This window comes from Corythoichthys intestinalis, chromosome 13 (assembly GCF_030265065.1).
Source record: "Corythoichthys intestinalis isolate RoL2023-P3 chromosome 13, ASM3026506v1, whole genome shotgun sequence".
Lineage (NCBI taxonomy): Eukaryota > Metazoa > Chordata > Actinopteri > Syngnathiformes > Syngnathidae > Corythoichthys > Corythoichthys intestinalis.
Genome location: NC_080407.1, coordinates 17,799,721 through 17,824,384, shown reverse-complemented (window position 1 = coordinate 17,824,384; position 24,664 = coordinate 17,799,721). Strand labels below are relative to the sequence as shown.

The window sequence follows — 24,664 nt, the reverse complement described above, 5'->3', positions numbered from 1 at the left end:
TAGCTAAGTGGATATTCCTCCATTGGCGAGATGTGTTTATTCTCCATGGTGGAGCGCGGCTTCATTTTTAAAAATTTTCTGTGTTGTTTTTTGGCTTTGGCGTGTCCCTGCTTCTCGCCCGCTACAGTACTCATACGGTATTTGTACATAAGAGTTCACTCTGTGAGTGCACATTTGATAAAAGTTTATTTATTTATACGTACGCATTTAATAAACTATATTTAAAACTGTGGCAAGAGCGGCGGAGTGATGGGGAAGGGTGAGGTGGTCTTGTCAGGGTGTGGAATTTTTTTTTTTTTTTTTTTTTTGTACAAAGGAAATAATCTAGGCATCCTTGCATGAGATGGGGGTTTCCAGGTTTGGCTGCACTTGAGTTCACTTAGGTTTACATTTGAAATGTGCATGTGTATTTATACACAATCTTCAATAAAGTTGTGTCAAGCTTTTCGCACTGAGTGGTGGATGGTTGTCTTTGTTTTATTTTGTTTTAGTGACCACAATGGGCTCTTTGCATGAAAATATCTAATTGGCTCACGTATCTTGTTAGACTTTAGGGTTTATCGAAGCCTATTGCTGCTACCCCAAGAAATTAAGTCCAGCAGTATTTAAATGATGGTTATCAAGTTGTTGTTTTTTTTTTTTTTTACATGATCGTATCACATTTTTATGAGTCATGTAAAAACATGGCACTATTGACATATTAACTGTTTTTACGTATTTACGACATTTATATGATAGTAACACCTTTTTACATGTTATAACTGCAAAAAAGTGATATGAACATGTAAAAATGTGGCAACTATGATGTCAATCAATGTGATAATTATGTAAAAGCATATGTAAAAACTAGGGCTGTCAAAATTATCGCGTTAACGGGCGTTAATTTTTTAAAATTAATCACATTAAAATATTTGACGCAATTAACGCAAATGCCCCGCTTAGACAGATTTAAATGACAGTACAGTGAAACGCTCTCTTGTTAATTGTGTTTTATGGAGTTTTGCTGCCCTCTGCTGGCGCTTGGGTGCGACTGATTTTATAGGCTTCAGCACCCATGAGCATTGTGTCAGTAATTATTGACATCAACAATGGTGGGCTACTAGTTTATTTTTTGATTGAAATTTTTACAAATTTTATTAAAACGAAAACATTAAGAGGGTTTTTAATATAAAATTTCTCTAACTTGTACTAACATTTATCTTTTAAGAACTACAAGTCTTTCTATCCATGGATCGCTTTAACAGAATATTATAACAATAAATCAAGATGGCATTAACAATATTAACAAACAAATACAGTCCTTGTGTACCGTATGTTGAATGTATATATCCATCTTGTCTTATCTTTCCATTCCAACAATAATTTACAGAAAATTATGGCATATTTTATAGATGGTTTGAATTGCGATTAATTTTTAAGCTGTAATTAACTCGATTAAAAATGTTCATGTTATTACGTTTTGACATATCACCGTTTAACATATTGTCACCTTTTTACATGAGTTATGTAAAAATGTGACACTCCACTGTAACATATATGGATACTGTAAAGTAGGCATGTGCCGGTATGAGATTTTGACTGTATGATAACCTTAAGCAAAAGTACCGCGGTATCACGGTATTGCAATTATAGCTAAAATGTGTTATTTTGAGATGTATGGGTTTAAAAAAAAAAATCAATTGAACAGGATTTTAAAAAATATATATATGTATATATTTGCAAATTGGAACATCGACATGAATGTTACATAACTCATATAAAAAAAATATATATTTTAAATAAAATTGTAATAGAACATATAGACTAAATGTTCACCTTTTCTTGGTTAATATACTACTACTAATATTAATATTAATTAGTTGAATATTAATGGGGAGCGAGCAGCACTTAATTTTGTAAATCATAAGGTGCCGGAACTCAAAGTACATATGACAGCGCGGTGATGACGAGACGGGCACAGGTCCCTGAACATATGCAAAAAATGGTGCTGAAAACAACACTCAAATGCCCACTTGCCGTGCTGTGGCATACAAGCCTCAATTTCAGATAATATCCATGGTATAAATTTTATGACAATTTACAATTATTTAGGTTATACTCTGCGCAGCACTGGCAATTACCCACATAACCACAGGTGGAACATACAGTACACGGTCAGCAATTAGTTTCTCAATAGTCAGTAAATAAAACAAACCCATTCTTTTGCGAGCTTCATCACTCAGTCTTCTCTGGCCCCAAAGTTCCCACCGCTATACAAACTGTGCAGCCCAAACCCGAATTTCCCATAAGGGTACTGGGCTGTTGCTCCGGATGTTGGTGGTCCACCTGGCTGGCGCTGTAGCTGGCCCCCACTCCGGGTAGCGCTGAACCTGGCCAGCTGCTGCCACGGTAGCAGCCTCCTTCCCTGGCTTGGCTGGCTGTCCGTGAACCTGGCTAGCTGCTGCAGCGCTAGCCTCCTGCTGCGCTCGGTACTGCCCGTTAGCATGATTGCTGCAGCTGCCCTTATTGCCGGTTGTTGCTTTTCTGACACATTTTGATCCATCTTCCTTCTTCTTGAAAAAAGTCAGTAAATGCAACTGTCTTTTTGGCATGTTGAAATGCCGTTTGATCCTGGCTGCCCTGCTCCCCAGATGCCGCAAATATCCGCAAGTTTTTATAATGTCGGGAGTGTTTTTATATTATTATTTTCCATACACGAGAGGTGCCGGATCTGCCCAAATAAGTCCCGGAACACATGGAGGCTTAAATCAAGAGGTGCCGGATCTTGTTCCGGCAGGATCCGGCACAAATTAACTCCTGAGAGAGAGTGTCGCCAGAGAGAAAAAAACCCACAGGCTGTATTATGAAAATGTTATTTTGAACAGATGTTTACAATGGCGAAAGAATTTAGGTTGCCAACAGTCCCACATTGTGTTGGACAACCCGCAATATAGGAAGTTCTGATTGGTTCCGTCGGCATCGGCGATACAGATCAGAACTTTAAGTATTCCGGGTTGTCTTGCACAATCCGGGACTGTTGGCAAGTACCCTAGCATGGAAGACTTTAGGAAAGTTGGCTAATGGTAGAGAGGAACCCAGTTAGCCGTCTTGGCACGCTAACTAGCCACATTACCTGCCTTGTTAACAAGATAGTTCCGTCATGGTATTTGTTTTAGCGTCGCTAGACATACACTAAACACGCTGGAGAAAAAGCTCGCAGCTGGTGGGAAACGTAAATGACAGCGTTGACTTACCTTACATTTTGTATAAAGTGATGGTTGATGGTCACGTAAATGTGAAATCAAGTTCGAGGTCTTTGAAATCGCAGCAGCCCTTGTGCAAAGAGCCCATTACTATTGCAAACTCAGGCAATTACTCATCTTTTTTTTCTTTTATTCATCCCACCTTTCGCAACAGTAACGCTGCACAATTAAGGAAACATTAAAATAATGTATCTTTCTTTTGGACTTCTGGAGGAACCTTATACAAAAGGTACAGTCGACATTCACAAAGCAGGAAAGTCACGAGGCCACTTCAATCCCCACCCGCGACGTTTCGTATGACGAGTACAGCGACTTCAAATAGGGAAGCAAATGGTATTTGGGTCATTTTTTGTGTTTTTGTAATAGGGTGCCATTTATGTCCCCTGTTTAAATAAAGCTGTATTTTCAGCATTAAACTTATTTTTTAAGTATTATCAATTGACATCTATTACAAATTCAAGGACACTAAATTCTATTTTTTTTGCTGCTCCCTGTTTAGACCAACATAAGGTAAGTTTTTGTTTGGGCTAATGGTTTTTTTTATGCATTTGTAAATTTATAGGTATATTTAGCAGTTTTTTGTGGGAATATGTGTTTGAACAATTAAGATCATGGTAAAAAAAAGTTAGCATTTTGTAGCATTTAAGCTAGCGGAGTTTTGCTATGCAAGTTTACCAATTGTTCTTTTGTTGTACTTAGGTCCTCATTAAATATTTTTTCATACCACTTGAGGCTAAACTCTGGTATTTTAATTTTTTATGTTCCTAATCTAATTAAATGAAATAGTTCGTACATTAATCGACTACTAAAATAATCGACAGCTGCAACCCAATGAAAATACACATTTTACCGTGTGCGTCTCAAAACAAGCAATGGAGAGGACATTAGTGGGTGAGTTGTGGGGGCATAGCACGTCACATGAGTGACACAACCAGACACTGCTATGATGTAGGCTAATTACACATAAAATGTTAGTCATTCTGAGCATGTGATGGAAACTGGCGCATTTTCGTCTCGTTTCAGTTACGCCAGACAAAAACTGGCATTCGTGCCCTTATGTTTTGGTCTCCCAAGCTCGTTATCTTGTCATTGTCATGAAGAACTGTTCGTCTACGAAATATTTTTGTTATAGTCACCGTTGACGAAAACAACACTGGTCCCCAGTGTCAATGTCCACTCCGTTCAGTTGTTAGTGTCGCTTTAATCAACGATGTCACTCTTCTGTGGCGGGAAGATTCAACAATACAAAAAAAAAATTTTTTTTTTTTACTTTAAAAATCAAGATTTGCAGTTTTATGAAGTATGTTCAGTTTTTTCAATCATAACGTGTCCACTCTGTCGGAGCTATATATTGAAAAATTTGAATAATTTCAAAAGGTTTATTTGTGAAAGGATACAAGTCTCCGAAATCATGTTAGCTATTATGCTAGCAATGCTAGGCTGAGGGCTAACTTCAGCACAAAATGTCCCATCTGTTAATGTCCATTCTGTTACACCCACATGGCACCCGATACATAAAAAAGGCGCACTTTCGTCTGGCATTCATGTCATTATGTTTGTCTCCCAAGACACGTTTTTAGCTCGTGATCGTCTCGTCATTGTCATGAAAAAATTGTTCCTCAACAAAATATTTTCGTCGCAGTCATCGTTGACGAAAACAACACTGGTCCCCAGTGTCACTGTCCACTCTGTTGTGTTAGTGTCCCTTTAATTAATAGTGTCACTACATCACACAAGTGGCACGAAAATTCAACTGTTTTACCTCCTTCAAAAATCAAGATTTTGCAGTTTCGATCATAACGTGTCCACTCTGTCGAAGCTATATATCGAAAAAATTGAATAATTTTTAAAGGTTTATGTGTAAAATGATCCATTTCTCATCAAGTATCTGAAGTCATGTTAGCTATTATGCTAGCAAAGCTAGGCTAAGTGCTAACTTTAGCACAAAATGTCCACTGATACATCCAAACGGCACCCGATACAAAAAAAATGACCCACTTACATCTGCTGTGACGATAACAATACACGACCTTGAGGATTGTCCACTCAACCGGCTGAACCTGAGTTGATGTGCAGACAACGGGGCGAGAAAACGCAAATACATTCATCTAACGGACATAAATGAAGGCTGACGACTCGTAAATTGAGGATGAACATTCAACAACCATGCCTGATGCGATCCACTTCCCATCAGGAGAGAACTATAACAGGCTTTCAATATAGCTTTACAGCACACAAAATGATACATTTCTACTTGAATACATGTACAGCAGGAATGAAATGACATAACGGCGCCCATACGTTCCCTCTCTGCACATCTTTTTTCGGAGATTCACTTTTTGGAATCCTAACCGTAAATAAAACATCCAAACTAAATTACACAAGTTACGTCAATACAAATTCAGACTATGTAGTGGAAACGTTAGTTCCGCAATAAGTCGATGCATGCACAAAACAAATCAAAATTGTCCTTTTTTGTACTTTTTTAACTCATTGGCTGCCATTGACAGTGATATAAGTCCAATACAGTGACATAACTCGAAGAGCCACGCGATTGGACATCTTATCGCCGTCAATGGCGCTAAAAGTTAATGACGCGGGTCGAATTAAAGTGCAATTAATGTAGTGCGTTCGACCATTGATGATATTAACTCATTGGCTGCCATTGACGGCAATAAACGTCCAATTGGTTTTTCACGAGATACTCCACCAGGGGTCTTGTTGGGCATTTTTTTTTAATGTATGAATTACGACAATGAGCTAGCATTGCTAAGGCTAACATCAGTTTTCAGCCATCTGTAAGGCAAAGTCAAACAGCGTCGAGACCTAAAAATTGTCCCAAAATCTTCATTTTTAGATATATATTTGTGAAATTGAATATTTATAAAATTGTATTAAGGTAAAAACATCAAATCAAATTAGTCCTGTATTTACGACTCTAAAATCAGTTCAAAAACAAACTGAACATGTGCACAAAACTATATATACAGTAGTATGAAAAAGTATCTCAACCTTTTGGAATCCTATGTGATCTGATCTTTGTCAAAATCACACAGATGAAAAAACAGTGCCTGCTTGAACTAAAACCACCCAAACATTCATAGGTTTTCAGATTTTGATGAGGATAGTATGCAAACAATGACAGGAGGAGGAAAAATAAGTAAGTGAACCATCAAATTTAATATTAGGTGGACCCCCTTTGGCAGCAATAACTTCAACCAGACGCTTCCTGTTGCTGCAGATCAGTCTGGCACATCGATCAGGACTAATCGTGGCACATTGTTCCCTACAAAACTGCTGTAGTTCAGTCAGATTCCTGGGATGTCTGGCATGAATCACTGTCATTAGGTCATGCCATAGCATCTCAAGTCTGGACTTTGACTTGGCCACTCCAGAACATGTATTTTGTTCTTCTGAAACCATTCTGAAGAAGATTTACTACTGTGTTTTGGATCATTGTCTTGTTGCAGCATCCAGCTTCAACTGTCTGGCAGACAGCTTCAGGTTTTCCTGCAAAACATCCTGATAAACCTTTGAATTCATTCTTCCATTAATGCAGTGCTTCTCAATTATTTTCTGATACGCCCCCCCAAGGAAGACGTAAATGTTTCGCGCCCCCCCAACTCTCTGCCGCCACTGTAAATAGTATCATTCGTCTATATTACTATTATAAGTACGCCTCAGCCTAACATTGTGTCCTTTTTTTTCTATTAAAGAAAAAAAGTAACATAGATCAACTTATAATAAAGTATAACTTTTTTAACATTGTGTTGCTTGTAACAGAAAAGACTTAACGCGCATCAATTTGCCTGAAGTTAAAAAAAAATAAAAAAAATAAAAAAAGTCACATCCAAACTGTAAAAATACACTCAAGGTACATTTTTGACCATTTGATACTGAAAAATAAAATGTAATAAAATCAGTAAATAATAACAAATTCAAATTGATTAGAAACATTTACTCTTCAGGACAACATGCCAAAAAATTTGACCGAAAAAAAGACAAAACTGAATAGAAAGGGGGGAAAAGGTCTTTGGACAGAAGGAAAGTTTTTATTTTCGCTGATTCACCACAGTGCTCACTGGTTTACTGATATAACACTGACAAAGCAGGACGATTGTGACAATTGGCAATATTCGGCACGTTTTCGCTGAAAAACAATCAAGCGGGTTATCAATGAGATTGAGGTCTAATGTCTTTAAGTGGCATCTTAACTGATTTGGCTTCTCCGCTATAATCATTTTTAGACTCAGTAAACAGTGGTCTTTCCTCATTTCCCACTATATTAAAAGTCAAAGGCAAACGGCCCGAAAAAAGCGCATTCTCGGCGGCCGAGGGAGAACCGTAGGTGAGGGCGGTGGTCGTGACGATCCCAAGCCGAAAACGGCACTTCTCGGCCGGACACGTGAGAACCGAAGAAGACAGCGGGTCGCTGCGTGAGTCCAGCTCTGCATGAGTCTCTTCCGTGTGCTCTTGCTTACTTCAAAAATACTGCACGCACTTTGAAAATGAGAGCGCCACTGCCACCCACGGAGTGGATGTGCAAGTACACTTTATTCTAGTACGGCAAAAAAAAAAAAGCAGTTCCCCGAGGTCACTCGCGCCCCCCCTGGCATCGCTCTGCGCCCCCCTGGGGGGGCGCGCCCCACCATTTGAGAAGTACTGCATTAATGACTGCAAGTTGTCCAGGCTCTGAGAGAGCAAAACAGCCCCAAAACACAATGCTCCCTCCACCATGCTTCACGGTGGGGATGAGGTGTTGTTGTTAGTGATCTGTTCCATTTTTCCTCCACACAATGTTGTGTTACGCCCAAATAATTCAACTTTGGTTTCATCAGTCCACAAAATATTTTGCCAACACTTCTGTGGAGTGTCCAAGTGCCTTTTTGCGAACAATAAACGAGCAACAGTGTTTTTTATAGACAGCAGTGGCTTCTTCCGTGGAGTCCTGCCATGAACATCATTGTTGGCCATAGTGTTACATTTAAATGATGTGTGCACAGAGATATTGGACAGTGTCAGTAATTTCTGTAATTCTTTAGCAGACACTTAAGGGTTCTTTTTTACCTTTCTGAGTATTCTGCGCTGAACTCTTGGCGTCATCTTTGGTGGAATGCCACTCATTGGGAGAGAAGCAACAGTGCCAAACTCTCCATTTGTAGACAATTTCTCTGGCTGTCGATTGATGAACATCTAGTCTTTTAGAGATGGTTTGGGATCCTTTCCCAGCTTTATACTAATCAACAATCCTAGATTGCAGGTTTTCAAACAGTCTTTTTACCGTGCCATGATGCACATCAGACAATGCTTCTCATCAAGACAGTTCTTACCAGTTGTGTGTTTTATAGTGGGCAGGGCAGCTTTAAACCACTCATGAGTGATTGGGCTCACACTTGACTTAAATTGTTTGGTAAAAAAGTTTCAATTGCTCTTTGTCTCCTTAGGCAGAGGGTTCACTTATTTTACCCCCTTCTGTCATTGTTTGCATGCTATCCTCTTTTAAATATGAAAACCTATAAATGTTTGGGTGGTTTAAGTTAATGCAGACACGGTTTTTTCATCTGTGTGATTTTGACAAAGATCAGATCACATTTGATGGTGATTTTATGCAGAAATGTGAGAAATTCCAAAAGGTTCAGATACTTTTTCATACCACTGTATATGTATAGTATTCAGTAGAGGTGGGGAGAGTAGCCAAAATTTTTACTCGAGTAGCGTTACTTCAATATAATAATTCTCAAAAGTAAAAGTAGAAAGTAAAATGTACTCAAGTACGAGTAAAAAAAAAAAGTATTTGGTGAAAAGAATACTCAAGTAATCAGTAACATTGTGAGTAAATGCTTACCATGTTTGATTTTTTTAAAAAAAAAAGTTTTCTACATGGACTGCTATTATTACAATGTACTATAACCTATTGCATTATAATATTAAATTAAACCCATTGAATTCCATCGAGAGTAAAAAAATCTCCAGACATGAAGCATTATTTGTCCAAAGAGCATGAGTGCCCTCCCGTGGAGAAAACATATTTCCTATTATGAAATTTCAAGGATCATATCTCCGTTTTTTACAACACTGTGCGTTGGTAGGCAAAACACTACAGCTTTTGTCCACCTGTGCCGCTAAATCGGCCAAAACTGAAAAGTAACCTCATGTTGCTTTAATATTATTCGGTGCTTGAACAGGCCATCGTGATCAATTGGTATAATGAAGTCATGTGATTGTTGTTGACGTCTCATTGCCATTGGTGAAACTGGTAGAGCCACTGTTGGCGTCTCTGGCATTGTTTGACAGCCAATGAGTTAATATGCAGCGTATAACATTTACATGGGATCTCAGGGCCGAAACGGCATCAAAAGTTGAACCTCGAAAGCTACATTAGGCCCGAAACGGCCTTAGTTGCTATTCTGAGGTTAGTTTTGAGAGCACCTAAAAAATTTTTGGCGCATCACTCCCAACAGAAATGTGTGCAAAAGGGATTCAGGGCGGAATTTTCAGCTCAGGGCTGACGGTTGCCATACATTAGCGGAATGATGAAGACGGAGATGTCATCTCCCGAGCCCAAGCGCTCGTTGGTGATCCTCCAACCTCGGTCTCTGAGGACGCCGCGCGCTCGCATGACTAAATCTTGAGCCGCCATGGTATACCTAACGAGTGAGAAAAATTCAGAGAAATGTATTTTTCATGACAAACACAGAAAGTGACCTTTAAATGCCCACAAGAATGCTCTGGTTTCAGTTCCATCGAATCCAGTCAATATGAATTGGATGTTTAGCGCCGTCAAGTGAGCTAACGTCGACCCTATTCTCATGGAAGATTTGAACGATACATCATAGACTCCACCATCAGTTGACAAGAAGACAAGAACAGACATTGCGTTGAGTTGGCTTTCACGGTGATAAAATCAAACATGCTGCGTTCTAACGCCGGATTTAGGTGGAAACAGGACGGAGGTTTTACTGCATACAAGCAGGCAAGAGTGTCTCAAGAATGATTTTGTCGGGGATTCAAGGTAATTATTATTAATAAATAGCGCCATGCATGCACTATGAAACGTTGTGGAAAAAAATCAATGGATGAAATTAGTGTAACTTTGGCTTGAAATGTTGACATAAAACGAACGATAACTGAGTTTTTTGCTTTTAATCAAGAATCTAAACTGTTTTACGATCATTTCTAGCGAAATTCTGCGATTTAAGCATTTACAAGAATTTTCAACTTGAAAAGCTGTTTCATGACAGCCGCCATGTTGGAATACACACCGTAACTTATGCTTGTAATGTTTATGTAAAATGAACGATAACTGCCCGTTTTTTTGCTTTTAACCAAGAATCTAGACCGTTTTACGTTCATATCTATAGAAATTGCGCGATTTAAGCATTTACAAGAATTTTCAACTTGAAAAGGTGTTTCATGAAAGCCGCCATGTTGGAATACACACCGTAACTTTTGCTTGTAATGTTTATGTAAAATGAACGATAACTGCCCGTTTTTTTGCTTTTAACCAAGAATCTAGACCGTTTTACGTTCATATCTATAGAAATTGCGCGATTTAAGCATTTACAAGAATTTTCAACTTGAAAAGGTGTTTCATGACAGCCGCCATGTTGGAATACACACCGTAACTTTTGCTTGTAATGTTTATGTAAAATGAACGATAACTGCCCGTTTTTTTGCTTTTAACCAAGAATCTAGACCGTTTTACGTTCATATCTATAGAAATTGCGCGATTTTAGCATTTATTCACAAGAATTTTCAAGTTAAAAAGCTCTTTGTTTCGTGAAGGCCGCCAAGTTGGATTTTGTATCTCTACACAATCGTGTAACTTTTGCTTGAAATATTGACGTAAAATGAACGATAACTGCCCGTTTTTTTCTTTAAACCAAGAATCTAGACTGTTTTGCGTTCATTTCTATAGAAATTGCGCGATTTAAGCATTTACAAGAATTTTCAACTTAAAAAGCTCTTTGTTTAGTGACAGCCGCGATGTTGGATGACATGATTTCGTAACTTTGGCTTGAAATATTGACGTAAAACGAATGATAACTGCCCGTTTGTTGCTTTTAACCAAGAAACTAGACTGTTTTACGTTCATATCTATAGAGGTTTCGTGATTTAAGCATTTATTTACAAGAATTTTCAACTTAAAAAGCTCTTTGTTTAGTGACAGCCGCGATGTTGGATGACATGATTTCGTAACTTTGGCTTGAAATATTGACGTAAAACGAATGATAACTGCCCTGTTTGTTGCTTTTAACCAAGAAACTAGACTGTTTTACGTTCATATCTATAGAAGTTTCGTGATTTAAGCATTTATTTACAAGAATTTTCAACTGAAAAAGCTTTGTTTCATGACGGCCGCCATGTTGGATGACACAATACCGTAACTTTTGCTTGAAATGTTATCGTAAAATGAACCATAACTGCCCGTTTTTTGATTTTCACCATGAATCTAGACTGTTTTACGTTCATATCTCTAAAAATTGCGCGATTTAAGCATTTATTCACAAGAATTTTCAAGTGAAAGCTCTGTTTTGTGAAGGCCGCCATGTTGGATTTTGTATCTCTACACAATCGCGTAACATTTGCTTGAAATATTGATGTAAAATGAACGATAACTGCCCGTTTTCTGCTTTTAACCAAAAATCTAGACTGTTTTAAGTTCATATCTATAGAAATTGCACGATATCAGCATTTATTTACAAGAACTTTCAACTTAAAAAGCTCTTTGCTTTGTGACGGCCGCCATGTACGATTTTGTATGTCTTCTATTATTATTACTGTTTCTGGCAAAAACTTATCTTTGCCAAATATTGCTCTTGATCCTGACAATATAGGCGACTGTCTCTGTATTTGGTGATTTTTGTGCATCTTGAATAAAATCTGAGAATTTTATAGCCATTTTAAGTTTTGTTATACTTATATAAAAAATAATCAGGATTTTATTATGGAATGACTTTGAAGTTGTTGATGCCGCTGCTCATAGAGACTCATATATGCCTAAGGGAGGTGCCTGTTTTGGTTTTAGGGTGCTAGTCGCTTTGGTTTTGAAAATATTTTGAGTTTTCTAAAATAGGCCCCCTACGGATCGGCCCCGTGACCCTTCAACTGATAGTGAAGTCAATGGAGACAGGTAGTCCCCGGTTACAAAGGAGTTCCGTTCCTACGCTGGCGATGTAACCCTTTCTGTGTAGGTCTATTTAACCATTTAAGTACCCCTAAATCTCAAAATAACTATCCAAAAAGTCCACAAATGTTGCATTTTTGTAAATCATAAATGATGGAGGATACACTGCCCTCTGGTGGCAGCGTCGGCTGGAATGCCTTGTATGACCGAGAACCAGACCTCGACGTCTGACATTGGTAAAGGATAGCTGTACTCTGATTTGGCCCACATCAGGCTGTAAGTTGTTTCAGCTAATATATTTTTGTGTATGCATTTGCAATTAAGTTTAGAGGTACAGTTTGTGGAGTTATGTGTGAGCGATTTGATTGAAGAATTGTAAATACGTTAGCATTCGTAACATTTAAACTAGCGGATTTTTGTGAGGCGAATTAGGCTAATCTACTAAATTTACATATTAATCAGACTAGATTGACTTTTGAACACCAATTATTTTGTGTCAAGTGTACATATGTGTGTCACAGCTTTACAAATTGTCAAAAGTGAAGGAAGTAAAAACCTTCAGAAAGCACAATTGCCTTTGTTTACTGTCAAGTTGAACAACTTCACGTTGAGTGAGGACATATCACGTCTTATTAAAATATGAAAAAAATAATATACTGTAATTTTCGCACTATAAGGCGCACCTGACTATAAGCCGCCACCCACCAAATGTGACACGAAAACAGCATGTGTTCAGAGATAAGCCGCACTTGACTATAAGCCGCAGCTTTCCTCACTGTATTATGGGATATTTACACCAAAGATATTAATTGGTAACACTTTATTAGACAGCTGTTGTTGTCCAACATGCCTCCTAGCATGCATTGCGGCGCTACAGATGTAAATAACAATCAAAATTCATGTTCCGTGCTAATTATTTCTTCAGTTACTGTTCCAGTTGTTTCATTAATTGCTGGTTATGGTATTTGGTAACACTTTGACAGTGGCGCCATAAGATTGTCAATAGACAATCATAATTATGACATTGTCATGAGCATTCATGCTTTGAAGTGAATAGTATCTTTTCTCGTATTTACAGATCGACTGTATTACTCTAACACACCCAAGATAAAATAAATAGCACTTAATCCATAGTTTAAGGAAAACAAGCAGAATATAGAGCATAATAGATACATGACGCCTTCTTATCACGGAAGTCCAACGTGTGCGTCATGCAACTGACTGAGCAAGATTGACGCTGATGAGGCAAGACATCGACAAGCCCACGTCTGCACCACCAACTCTCTGAATCAGTTCTTCCGGACAGTCCAGAACAAATGGCGGGACGTCCTGTCCCAACACAAGGAACACCGGAGAACGCCAGATATCCAACTGATAACGCGAGTGATAAGACTCCAAGAGCCCCTTTGACGCCGAGGTGGCAAAATCCACAACTCTCGTTGCCATGACAAAAGTAACTCCTGAATCCTCCTGTCATTTTTCTCGGGAACCTTTTGTTGACTTGTTATCCCTTTCTTGCCAAATGTATCACATTTAATGCACTTAGAATTTCATGATTTTGAGACTAATTCAGAATTTTGAAATATCTTTCTTTAAAAAAAATAATGGATGCAAGTCAACTCATGCATCTGCAGGTTCCATGAGAAAAAAAAAAACAGGATTTAGCAAGGGTTATAGATGTTAGAGCGCTTATTACACATATAATTTTTTTCTTTTTTACAAATTTGAAAAAAAGGTTTCATTAAGACCTTATTTTTCAAATTTTGGGATTCTGTGACAATTGCTTCATATTGCAGGCATTAAAGGGTTATATGGTGACCTTGGAATGACTCTGCCTCCTCGCATGAGTCTGTTTCTGTCTCGCCTAGCCGTTTCATCACTGTCGACCTGAATAAATTGTCAACTTTTGCTTCGAAGCCTTTTTCTAGCTTTCAAATTTGAGTCAGTACAAGGGGTTAAGACTAAGATGAGCGCGCGGAGTTTTGCCTTTTGGCCGGTTTGTCGGGTTTTCGTCGGGCCGGGTCATTGGATCAGCTTATAACAGATGTTATTTCGTATTATGTGGCAAATTATCTCACTTTTGAATGGATGTAAAAGATCAATTATGATGGTTTTATAACAGTCTTATGACGCCGCTGTCAAGTAAACTGTTACCAAATACCATAACAAGCAATTTATAAAACAACTGGAACAGTAACTGAAAAAACAATTAGCGCAGAACATGAATTTTGATGATTTACATCTATAGCGCTGCAATGCATGCTAGGAGGCAAGTGCTAAATCAATAAACTGCACTGGACTATAAACCGCAGGATTCAAAATGAAGGAACAAAGTGGCGGCTTATAGTGTGAAAATTACGGGACTGTGAGGTGCAAAAAGTTACTGGAGACAAAATAGCAGACAAGATTCCAGTGTCCTAATCACGTAAGACGAATACGTCATAACCTGGGGACTACCTGTTTATCGATTCTTGTTGGAGCTGGCTAAAAATTATCGCGATATTCCACCTTTTCAATGTATAGTCACACCCCTACACGAGGTACGCTTAAAAAAACATGTCCGACCTGTGAAGATCATCTGGATCGCAGTTAGCGAGGAAAGTCGAGACAGCCTCGGCGACTTCCTGATTAGACAGAACGTCCCAAAGTCCGTCCGTGCCCATCACCAGTACGTCATCCGCGCCGTGCTCGTACTGAGTGAGGTTGTACACCTTCACCTGCAAAATTACGTGTGTTCATTCTCTAATCTCGCCAACATTTCCAGTCATTTTCCCCACAAGTGCCTACCTCAGGAAGGCAGGACAGAAATGGCTTGATGTAGATGTTGGAGTCGTGAACTCTTAGGTCGTGGTCGCCTAAACCGCGTGTGACGCCGATAGTGGCTAGCACCCGCGCCTGGAAAAGCAACAGTTTTTCCGTCAATCTGAGCTTTAAAGGGATCCACGGATAGAAAGACTTGTAGTTCTTAAAAGATAAACGTTATTATGAGTTATTATAATTTGATATTGAAACCCCTCTTAATGTTTTCGTTTTTATACAATTTGTAAAGTTATTTTAACTAGTAGGTCGCCATTGTTGTTGACGTCGCAGGCCGGTGACATCACAGGGCCACGCTGCCCGTCACTTAAAAAAAAAAAAAAAAAGTGTCACTCTTTAATTATGTAAGGTAGTGATTCAAATATGCCACAAGGTGTCTGGCGAGTTTTACATTAATTAGGGATCAAGCCAATGAGTGAGTTTTTTTTTCCCTTGACTGACGCTGTAGTTTCCTTAATCCACAGTGGGAGAGAGAAAGGAGAGTGGACACAGGCATTCAGATTTGTAGCTCGGACCGTGCCGTTTATTGGCATAAGCTTTGGCAACTCTTTAACAACATACATACAGTAAGTATCATATCGTGAAAATACTACAAAACTAATACTCATATTTCTCAAAAAATGTCACCAAGAAGAAAAGTGCTTCAATCTGTATTACTGAGGACCTATTCTCACACAGTTAACACAACAATACAAAGAGAACTGGCATTCACAATCAAAATAGATGCGCAAAATACACATAAAACTTACTCAGACTTTGGCCAAACTATATTTAAACATTTTAGCAACTCCTTTAGGTCAACAAATACACTCGATGGCAATATTTAGTCACAATACACAAACTATGATGCTGGGGGTCATTTTCAGGAGTCTTGTGAAGACAACACTCAAATGAACGTGAATTACAATAGACCCGGTCTCAAAAAAAAAACAAAAAAAAAAACAGAGGTACGGTGTCAGTCGAGGGACAAAACGCACTCATTGGCTTGATGTCTTATTAACGTAAAACCCGCCGTTGACACCTTGTGTATTTAAATCACTACCTTACATAGTTAGAGTGACTGAAATCAGGCAGCGTGGCCCTGTGACATCAAAAACAATGGCGGGCTACTAGTTTTTTTTTAATTGAAAATTTTACAAGATTTATTAAACGAAAACATTAAGAGGGGTTTTAATATCAAATTATCATTACTTGTACTAACATTTATCTTTTAAGAATTACATGTCTTTTTATCCGTGGTTCCCTTTAAGGCTAAACGCCAGAGCTAAGCTGACCTTTTTCCCTTCGCCGTAGATGAGCGGAAACTTCAGGTCTTCATCCTCGACGGTTTTGTACGCCCTGTTTCACAGCGAGAGTTCAATGAAATACTTTAAATTACACATGTAGTTGAAGCGATGATGTCGCCGAACCATCCGTTCATGGTGAAGTCCCTGTAGAGCATTCGCTTTCCGACCTCCTTCCGCTGAACCCTTCGTGGGAATTCCAGATGCGTGAACTCGTTTCCCAAAAGGTGAGGCTGCATGAAACCCTAGAATGATCACAGTTCAACCCAAAAAAAACCCCAAAAATGAGGAGATTTGTCTTTTAACTATAACTAGACAGATATATCCATCTTTGGAAGTGACGGAAACTTCAAACTAGTGCTGCAACGATTAATCGATTAAATAGAAGCTTCGAATTAAATTTTGCTGTTTCGAATATTTGTTAGAGTGGGATTCTCATGGTTTGTTTTGAAAGTGTTTGCATTTAGTTTTATTGATTTGGGTGGATACACTGCGCTCTAGTGGCAACGGTGAATATGACATAACTCATTTGACATGACTGAATCCAGCCGCTCCCTGTTAAGACCAACATTAGGTCAGTTTTTGTTTGAGCTAATATGTTTTTGTACGCATTCGTAATTGAGTTTATAGGTATAATTAGCCAATTTTTTTGTGGGAATATGTGGTTGAATGAGTTAAGAGCATAAAAAAAAAAAAAAAAAAAGTTAGCATTTTTAGCATTTTAGCTAGCCTGACTTTTGCTATGTAAGTTAGCCAAGTTGTTGTACTTAGATCCTCATTTATTTATTTATACGGTTTGAAGCTCAGCTCAGGTATTTTAATTATGTTCCTGATCTGATCACTCGATTATTCGAACTATTTCATCGATTAATCGACTGCTAAAATAATCGATAGGTGCAGACTTAATTCAATTAGGAAAAAATTGGATCAAATTTTGTTGCTTCGAATATTCGTTTAATTAGAGTGGCATTGCAATGGTTTGTTTTGAAAGTGTTTGCATGAATTTTTTTTAAAAATTTTGGGTGGATACACTGCGCTAGGGGCAACAGTGAATATGACAACTCATTTAACATGGCTAAATCCAGCTGCACCCTGTTAAGACCAACATTAGGTAAGTTTTTGTTTGTGTTAATGTTTTTTAATGCATTTGGAATTTAGTTTATAGCTATATTTAGCCATTTTGTGGGAATATGTGTTTGTTATAAGCATTGGAAAAAAAAAAAAAAAAGCATTTTATAGCATTTAAGCATACACCTGGAGCCAGTTGAGCCTGATGGCGAGGTCGCTGTTGGGAAAGCGATCTGCCCTGCTAAGTGGGCAGGACAAGCCCGCCAGTACTGCCACTGTGGGAGTCCTGCATGTTATCAGTGGGAGGAAATGCACTGTCGTCACATCACTACTTAATTCGAAATGTTCGCTTAATCCTAATTCAAATGTGTTTAGTGTGCATATTTCCAGTCTATATTCAAATAAGTGTGTCCGTACTTCTATAATGGTCTGTATACATTCCATGTGATTAGTCACACTGAATTTACTGCAGACGTTCTGGGGTGTTTTCATTAAGGTAGCGGACTTTGCTATGCAAGTGAGCCAATTGTTCAAATGCTCCTAATCCAACGACATGATTTTTCGAACTAACTAGTTGATAGATTAATTGACTACTAAAATAACCGATAGCTGCAGCCCTACTCCAAACCTAACGCTAACAAAGAAACGATTTCATGTGAGTTGACATCGATGCAGTATGATATTTTACACTGCAATTGTCCAAGTCCATCAGCCCTTGAAAGGGTTTACTCGAAAATATCCAAAACAAAGTTGTACCAGGAATTGTAGCCTCTGGCGCTCCGATTCCGGCGTGAATTCTGTTGACATCGGAACAATCTCGTTGTTCCTGATAATTATCGCTCTGTTAAAATATATAGAAAAAATACGTTTCAATAAAAAATTGCTACTGCTAAAGAAACTACTTCCGAAAGCACGCCGACCTGCTGTCGCCTGCGTTTCCGACGTACAGCTTCCCCAGCATGTAGACCACAGTGAGAGCCGTGCATCCTCCCGTGATGTTGTAGCCCTGCTTTTCTCTCTCGATCTGTGCGTCCTTAAATGAAAACGACCAAATTCGATTCATCAAAACGAAGGTTCGAGATGTTAAACAACCCCAGTCGTCGCGTGTACCATCTCTTTGAAGGCATTCTCCACCGCTCCGATCACCAAGCTCTCATGCTGGACCTTCTTCTCGGTGAAAAAACGTGGTGGCGGTGGCGTGCTGCTAGGAGAAGCCGGCGTCCCGGCCGCACCCCGTAGCGATGCCGCCCGCGTCAGGGAGCGCTGGGCAGCCGGCGTGTTGCCCTGTAAATAGGGGTTGTTGGCATCGGGCTCCTCGCCTAAGATGGTGGGCGGCAGAGATGTCAGGTTGTGCAAGATCTCGATGACTGCCTGCAGCTGGCAGGCGATGTGGTGCTGAAGCAGGCGGGAGGCAACCACGGCGGCGCCGGAACCGGCATGGCCGTCAAACAAGGCCCAATAATGAAACACAAGTCCCTCATTGTCCTAGAAATACAATAGGTCCAACAATAAGCACTTCTGTCCAATAATGATCCCAAAAACCTCAATGGAATTAATTAGCTTAACTCCGTGTGGTGTCCCTCAGGGCTCAATTTTCATCCCATTGCTACTCTCCATTTTCCTTCATTCAAATTGGTCTTAAACCTTACAAAACCCAATTTTTGGACCTCAAAATATTGTTGTAATCTGTCAACTAATGAACATAGTCGTACCTCCCCAAGCTTGCTGTGATCCAAGCGAAGCCCTGGACCGTCGCCGTTGGGCAGGGAGTTGCGTCTCTTTGCCGTCGGGGTTTTGCTAGGCGTTGAAGGTGGGCAATAGCTCATCGGCCGACGCCGCACTACCACCACTTCACAACAGGCCTGATCCTCGTTCAGAGCGCTCTTCCCAGCGTTAATCACCCTGAAGGAAAAAACATTTTATGTGATAGTCAAGCGGTAAATGGAAATGGAAAAAAATGACATCAAAGTGAGCTTCTAATCAGACATCTCTGGAAGCTGTGAGAGAAATTAGCATGACTATTTTTAGACGCCGACTGTGGGTTGTTTTGTGCTCGGCAGCATCCGACTCACAGATGCGTGGGGTTGATGCGACAATATATGCGCGGTTACATAATGTCAACACATTGTCAGACGGACAAATGAACCGAATACTTCATGAATGTTTGGACGATTGTGGAGCTTCCAAATTCTTTTGATTTTACAGTAAAAATGTGACATCAGGGACCTTGTCATTGTCGAAAATATAATTCTTAATCTTTTAGCTCACTCACAGTGTATGTGCCAAGGGCGTAGGTTTGCATTGGGACTTGCTGAATGTGCCGGTCCACCCCCCTCCCACCTCAAATGCACGTTTCATTGGCTGATGACTCGACCCACCCTGTGCCTCTTCCACCCCCTTCGAAGAGTAGGAATATTGGAAGTTTTTTTCGGCCAGCAGCAGCCACTGTAAGTAATTTAAAAAGACGCCAATGTTGTAGAGGTGGGGAACACACCACTAATTTTGCTACTGAACAGTGTGTTTTTTTGGCAGCCCTTTTAATTTTCATTTTAGACTGGGTCTCTTGGACGAAAACACTTATTAGTCTTAGTCATAGTTTCATCTTTTCAAAATGTGTTTGTCTTCGTCTAGTTTTAGTCTACAATTCTCAAAATATTTTCGTCAATAAACTTCAAAAGTTTTAGACCACGAATAAATCAATAAGTTTTCACATTGATAGACGAGCACATAATTGTAGTCCACAAGGACGTCACCATCTTCATGATGATAAAACACACTCAGCAGGAAAACAATTATTTGCAATTAATTAAACTCACATGGACGCCACGAACTGTATGTAAAACGTTTTCCAGAAGAAGACACTCACCACGCAAAATACTAATGCTAACACAAACGCTATGCTAACTACAAGTTAGTTTAGTGTGTGATTATCACTTATCGCAAACCTTTAAGGGCTAAGGCAAAACTTACCAAGCAGTACCTGACACATTTCACAAAAGGAGCCTACAATGGGCACACGCTTACGGTGGGCGCAGCACGTCACATGAGTGAAACTATCAAACACTGCTAAAATGCGTGCTAACTACGCATATGATAAGAAAATGTCACACATTGTGAACTTATGACTGAAACTATGGCGAATTTTTGTCTATATTTAGCTATCCGCACCCTGTGTCCCGTCAATACAGTATGAAATCTATTAAATACCTGAATTGAGCCCCACAAGAACAATTGCCTAACTTACATAGCAAAAGTCCGCTAGCTTAAATGCTAACTTTTTTTTTTCACAGTGCACTTAAAAAAAATAGTTCAAACACAAATCCCCGCAAAAAACAGCTTCATATACCTATAAACTAAATTACAAATGTTTAAAGAAAAACATTAACTCAAACAAAAACTTAGCTTTTGTTGGTCTTAACAGGGAGCAGTTGGATTCAGCCATGTTAAATGAGTTATGTCATATTCACTGTTTGGAGAAAATCTTTATGGGTTCGGCGGGTTCGGGAGATTTTTTTAATGTTGGACGCTTGGTATGCAAGCGAGGAAAGCAGCACAAAGCCAAAAAAAAAAAAAACGCACCAGAGTGGCCAAAACATTGACTTATTTCAACGAAACAAAGGCTACAAACAATTGGCTAACTTACACAGCAAAAGTCCGCTAGCTTAAGTGCTATGAAATGCTAACTTTTTTCCCCCAATGCTCTTAACAAATGGTTCGGACTCATATTCCCACCAAAAAACAGCTAAATAGAAACTAAATTACGAATTCATTAAAAAACATTAGCCCAAACAGAAACTTAGCTTACGTTGGTCTTAACAGGGAGCAGTTGGATTCAGCCATGTGAAATGAGGCAGACCAGAGGGCAATGTATCCACCCTAATCAATAATCTAAATGTAAACACTTTCAAAATAAACCATTACAAGGACACTTTGATTAAACAAATACTCGAAGCAACAAAATTTAATTCAAATATCTTTTTTCTAATCGAATACTCCAGTTAATCGATTAATCGTTGTAGCACAAAAGTTAATACATTAAAAACAAAAAAGGAAACACAGCTATATTAAACACTGCAAAAGTTAGATTTGCTACATTAAGGCTAATGGGGAAAAAAACCATAACCCACTGTCTATTATAGCAAAAGCTAATACGAATCCATATTACAGGGCAGGCTTAACAACCTAGCCATGCTCTCCATTGAGCGTGAGCTTGCTCAAAAACTGGATTTCATTGATGTTATAAATGACTTTGCTGTCAAAAAATCTAGGTGCATCACTGAGGGCTTAATAACCCCAGGGATGTGGAAGGGGCAGGCACAAGATGTTTAGTTATACTGTTTTATTGCTTCGAAGGCAGGCATAGCACTCTCAGTTGTATTGTATTGTAGTCTACATGGTACAATAGATGGAAATTGTTTGTTTACATCAAATTACAGTCTGTTAAATTTAACTGTCCTTCTCAAATTAAATCATTGAAAATTTACACTGTCATTGCTTGCTTGCCGGTGACGGGTGGGGTAGGGGGCCCTATAATGCTCTAATGCTCTCTTGTCCCCGGGCCCCTGCAAGTCTGTTGACAGCCCTGGTTATAAGTGACTTTGCTGTCAAAAAATCTGGGCGCATCACAGTTTGAGGGCTTGATAACCCCAGGGATGTTGAAGGGGCAGGCACAGGATGTTATACTGTTTTGTTGCTTCGCAGGCAGGCATAGCACTCTCAGTTGTATTGTACTGTAGCCTACATGGGACCATAGCTGGAAATTATTTGTTTATATTGTGTCACATCACATTACGGTCTGTTAAATCTGTCTTTCTCAAATTATTTGAAAATTTACACTGTCATTGCTTGCAAAGCGTTAAAAGTACTGCGTATGTTGTTGTGACAAACTGGTGTCAGGGGTGGTGTGGGGGGGCCCTATAATGGTCTCTTGTCCCTAGGCCCCTGCAAGTCTGTTGACAGCCCTGGCTGTGGTAGTTACTAAAGGAAGACATTTTAGAATATAATAAGAGTTCTGACTTTTCAGTGTTATTTTTTTGTTTAACAAGCCTGTCAGTTGAATACAACACGCACGCCAAATGACGTGCAGTGGGAGTGAAGGGTTACGTATAGGAGAACACAACAGGTGCATGTTAGAGAGCCGCAAAGGTTTGCGCATGCGCTCCATCTGGGTCATTGTTGTGATGCATCCCTAAAAGCAAAGACCCCTTTTTGGGGGAGATGACTTACTCTGCGTATCCGGTAGCCCAAGGTAATCTCCTGGTCTCCTTCAAGATGAGGATGGGCCGGGCGATGTGATCCGCGGAGCACTCGATCTCATCCGGGGAGAGTCCGAGGAACTCCGGCCTCATATAGGGGAATTTGAGCGGCAGGTCCGAGCCGGGGCTGCAACCTCCGCCGGACCCGCCGCCGGCGATGATTCCACCCATGAAGCCGGCGACGGCGGACTTGACTCGTGTGAGCATGTTGGCGGTGCGTCGCGGCGGAGTGTCCGGCGGCCGGTGCGCGGCGCCGCGGCTCCCTTTCCCCGGATTGCCCCCCAGCTCGGCCGCGCTGCTCGACGACAGGGCTCGACGGGAGAACGAGGCCGCGCGATCGCTCGCTCAGCGCCGCATCGACGGCGGCGCGGACCGGGGAAGGGAATCGCGGCTAGGATGGCTTAAGCAAAGCCGGCCGCACCTCCATGGAGAGCCGGAGACAACATCCCGGGCGTCGGGAACGCGGAATTAGCGGGTCACGTGATGCCTCCGTAAAACCACGCTGCAAAAAATGCTCCCTCTGCTTTTATTTACGTCATGTGCCACAACACGTAAATACCATTTCCTTCCAAAGACATCACAACTCAGGTTCCTTCTTGTAAATAGAAAGCAACCTCTCCTCAAATCAGTCCATTTAAAACATCTATACTCGTGCTTCTCATATCTGCCTGTGCATCCACTTCAAAATAATTGGACGTCTTTTGACAGCCAGAGGCTTGATATAATCATGTGCATGCAATAATGACAGTGTGCATACAAGTAGAATTCACACATTCATGTGTTGGCTTCCTATTGTTTTCTGACGCGCACACAGCTTTTTTTTTTTTGTGTGTGTGGGTCATTTTTTGCAGCGTGCAGAGGATGAGCACTTTACAGCAGCTGACAGAAGGTTGAAGATAAATCCTCGTCGATGGTGCATAGAAATGGACGAACATTTGGTTTTGGACGGTGATTTTACATGACATTTAAGAGATGTCATTTGCACCTTTCTTGAAAAAAAAAAAAAAAAAAAAAAAAGGATACAAATTAACCTGTTGTTTAGAAGTCGATGCAAAAATAATAAAAACAAGAAATATAGAGGATACTTTTTTCAGAAAAAATCTGTAATATAACATTTTATTAAGGCCTGACGATCGATTTATGTCATTACGTCATTTATTCACAAGCTGCAATACACTTCACGTCCTGGCAGAGGGCGTCATTTTCACATTCTCCCTAAATGCACTTAATCAAATAAAAGAAATAATTACAAATGTGGATAAACATCATGCAAAATTAGCTCCAGGACAAAGAAAAAGACACACCTGAAAAGCGTTATACCTGTTTGCCTTATTTAAAGTTATAAGTCATAAATTCGAGCCATTTTCACCCCTGGCTATCACTTTAAGAAACTAGTTTAAAAACTATTTGCATGTTCATTCATTAGCAGACAGTTGAACTCAAGTCAACTCAAGTTGCAAATTTGATGACTCGCAACTCAACTCCGACTTGACTCCCTCTAGCTGTGAGGGTCCAAGACTCGACTTGTGAGGCAATAACTGGAGACTCTTGATGCTGACTCGAAAAACTTGGATCGTAGATTGGCTCTGTGACGCGACTCGACATTCGCTTGACTTGACAAGACTTGTCTTTACAACCTTTGACTCCGCTCGGCTTGACTCAAGTCGAAATAACCGTATGACTCGACTCGACTTGGCATAACCTTATGACTCGACTCGACATAAGCTCGTGACTCGACTCGGCGTGACTCGCCCACAACAGGTATGACTCGGGAAGTTGTGACTCGTGCAGTTGTATGTTCATTAGTCTTGTTTTTGTTTTACGTTAAATGGTTTACTGTAATTTTCGGCTTATTTGTTGATTTATTTGCGT

The 24,664-nt window shown here is 39.8% G+C and overlaps 2 protein-coding genes across 4 annotated transcripts in view; one reads left to right on the top strand and one right to left on the bottom strand.

The window, feature by feature from the left end:
* LOC130929264 (ubiquitin carboxyl-terminal hydrolase 15-like) overlaps positions 1–24,664 on the top strand; it is a 114,892-nt gene that overhangs the window by 38,658 nt on the left and 51,570 nt on the right. The gene's annotated exons all lie outside the window — the stretch shown is intronic.
* On the bottom strand, positions 9,107–23,268 carry LOC130929266 (protein phosphatase 1H-like). The gene is made up of 10 exons (XM_057856340.1): positions 22,764–23,268; positions 19,250–19,439; positions 18,648–19,022; positions 18,458–18,570; positions 18,294–18,378; positions 16,596–16,714; positions 16,461–16,524; positions 15,157–15,264; positions 14,935–15,086; positions 9,107–9,889 (listed from the first exon to the last, which is right to left on the bottom strand). Exons 1-10 carry the CDS (start codon positions 22,997–22,999, stop codon positions 9,742–9,744), a joined length of 1,590 nt encoding a protein of 529 aa, XP_057712323.1. The 5' UTR covers positions 23,000–23,268; the 3' UTR covers positions 9,107–9,741.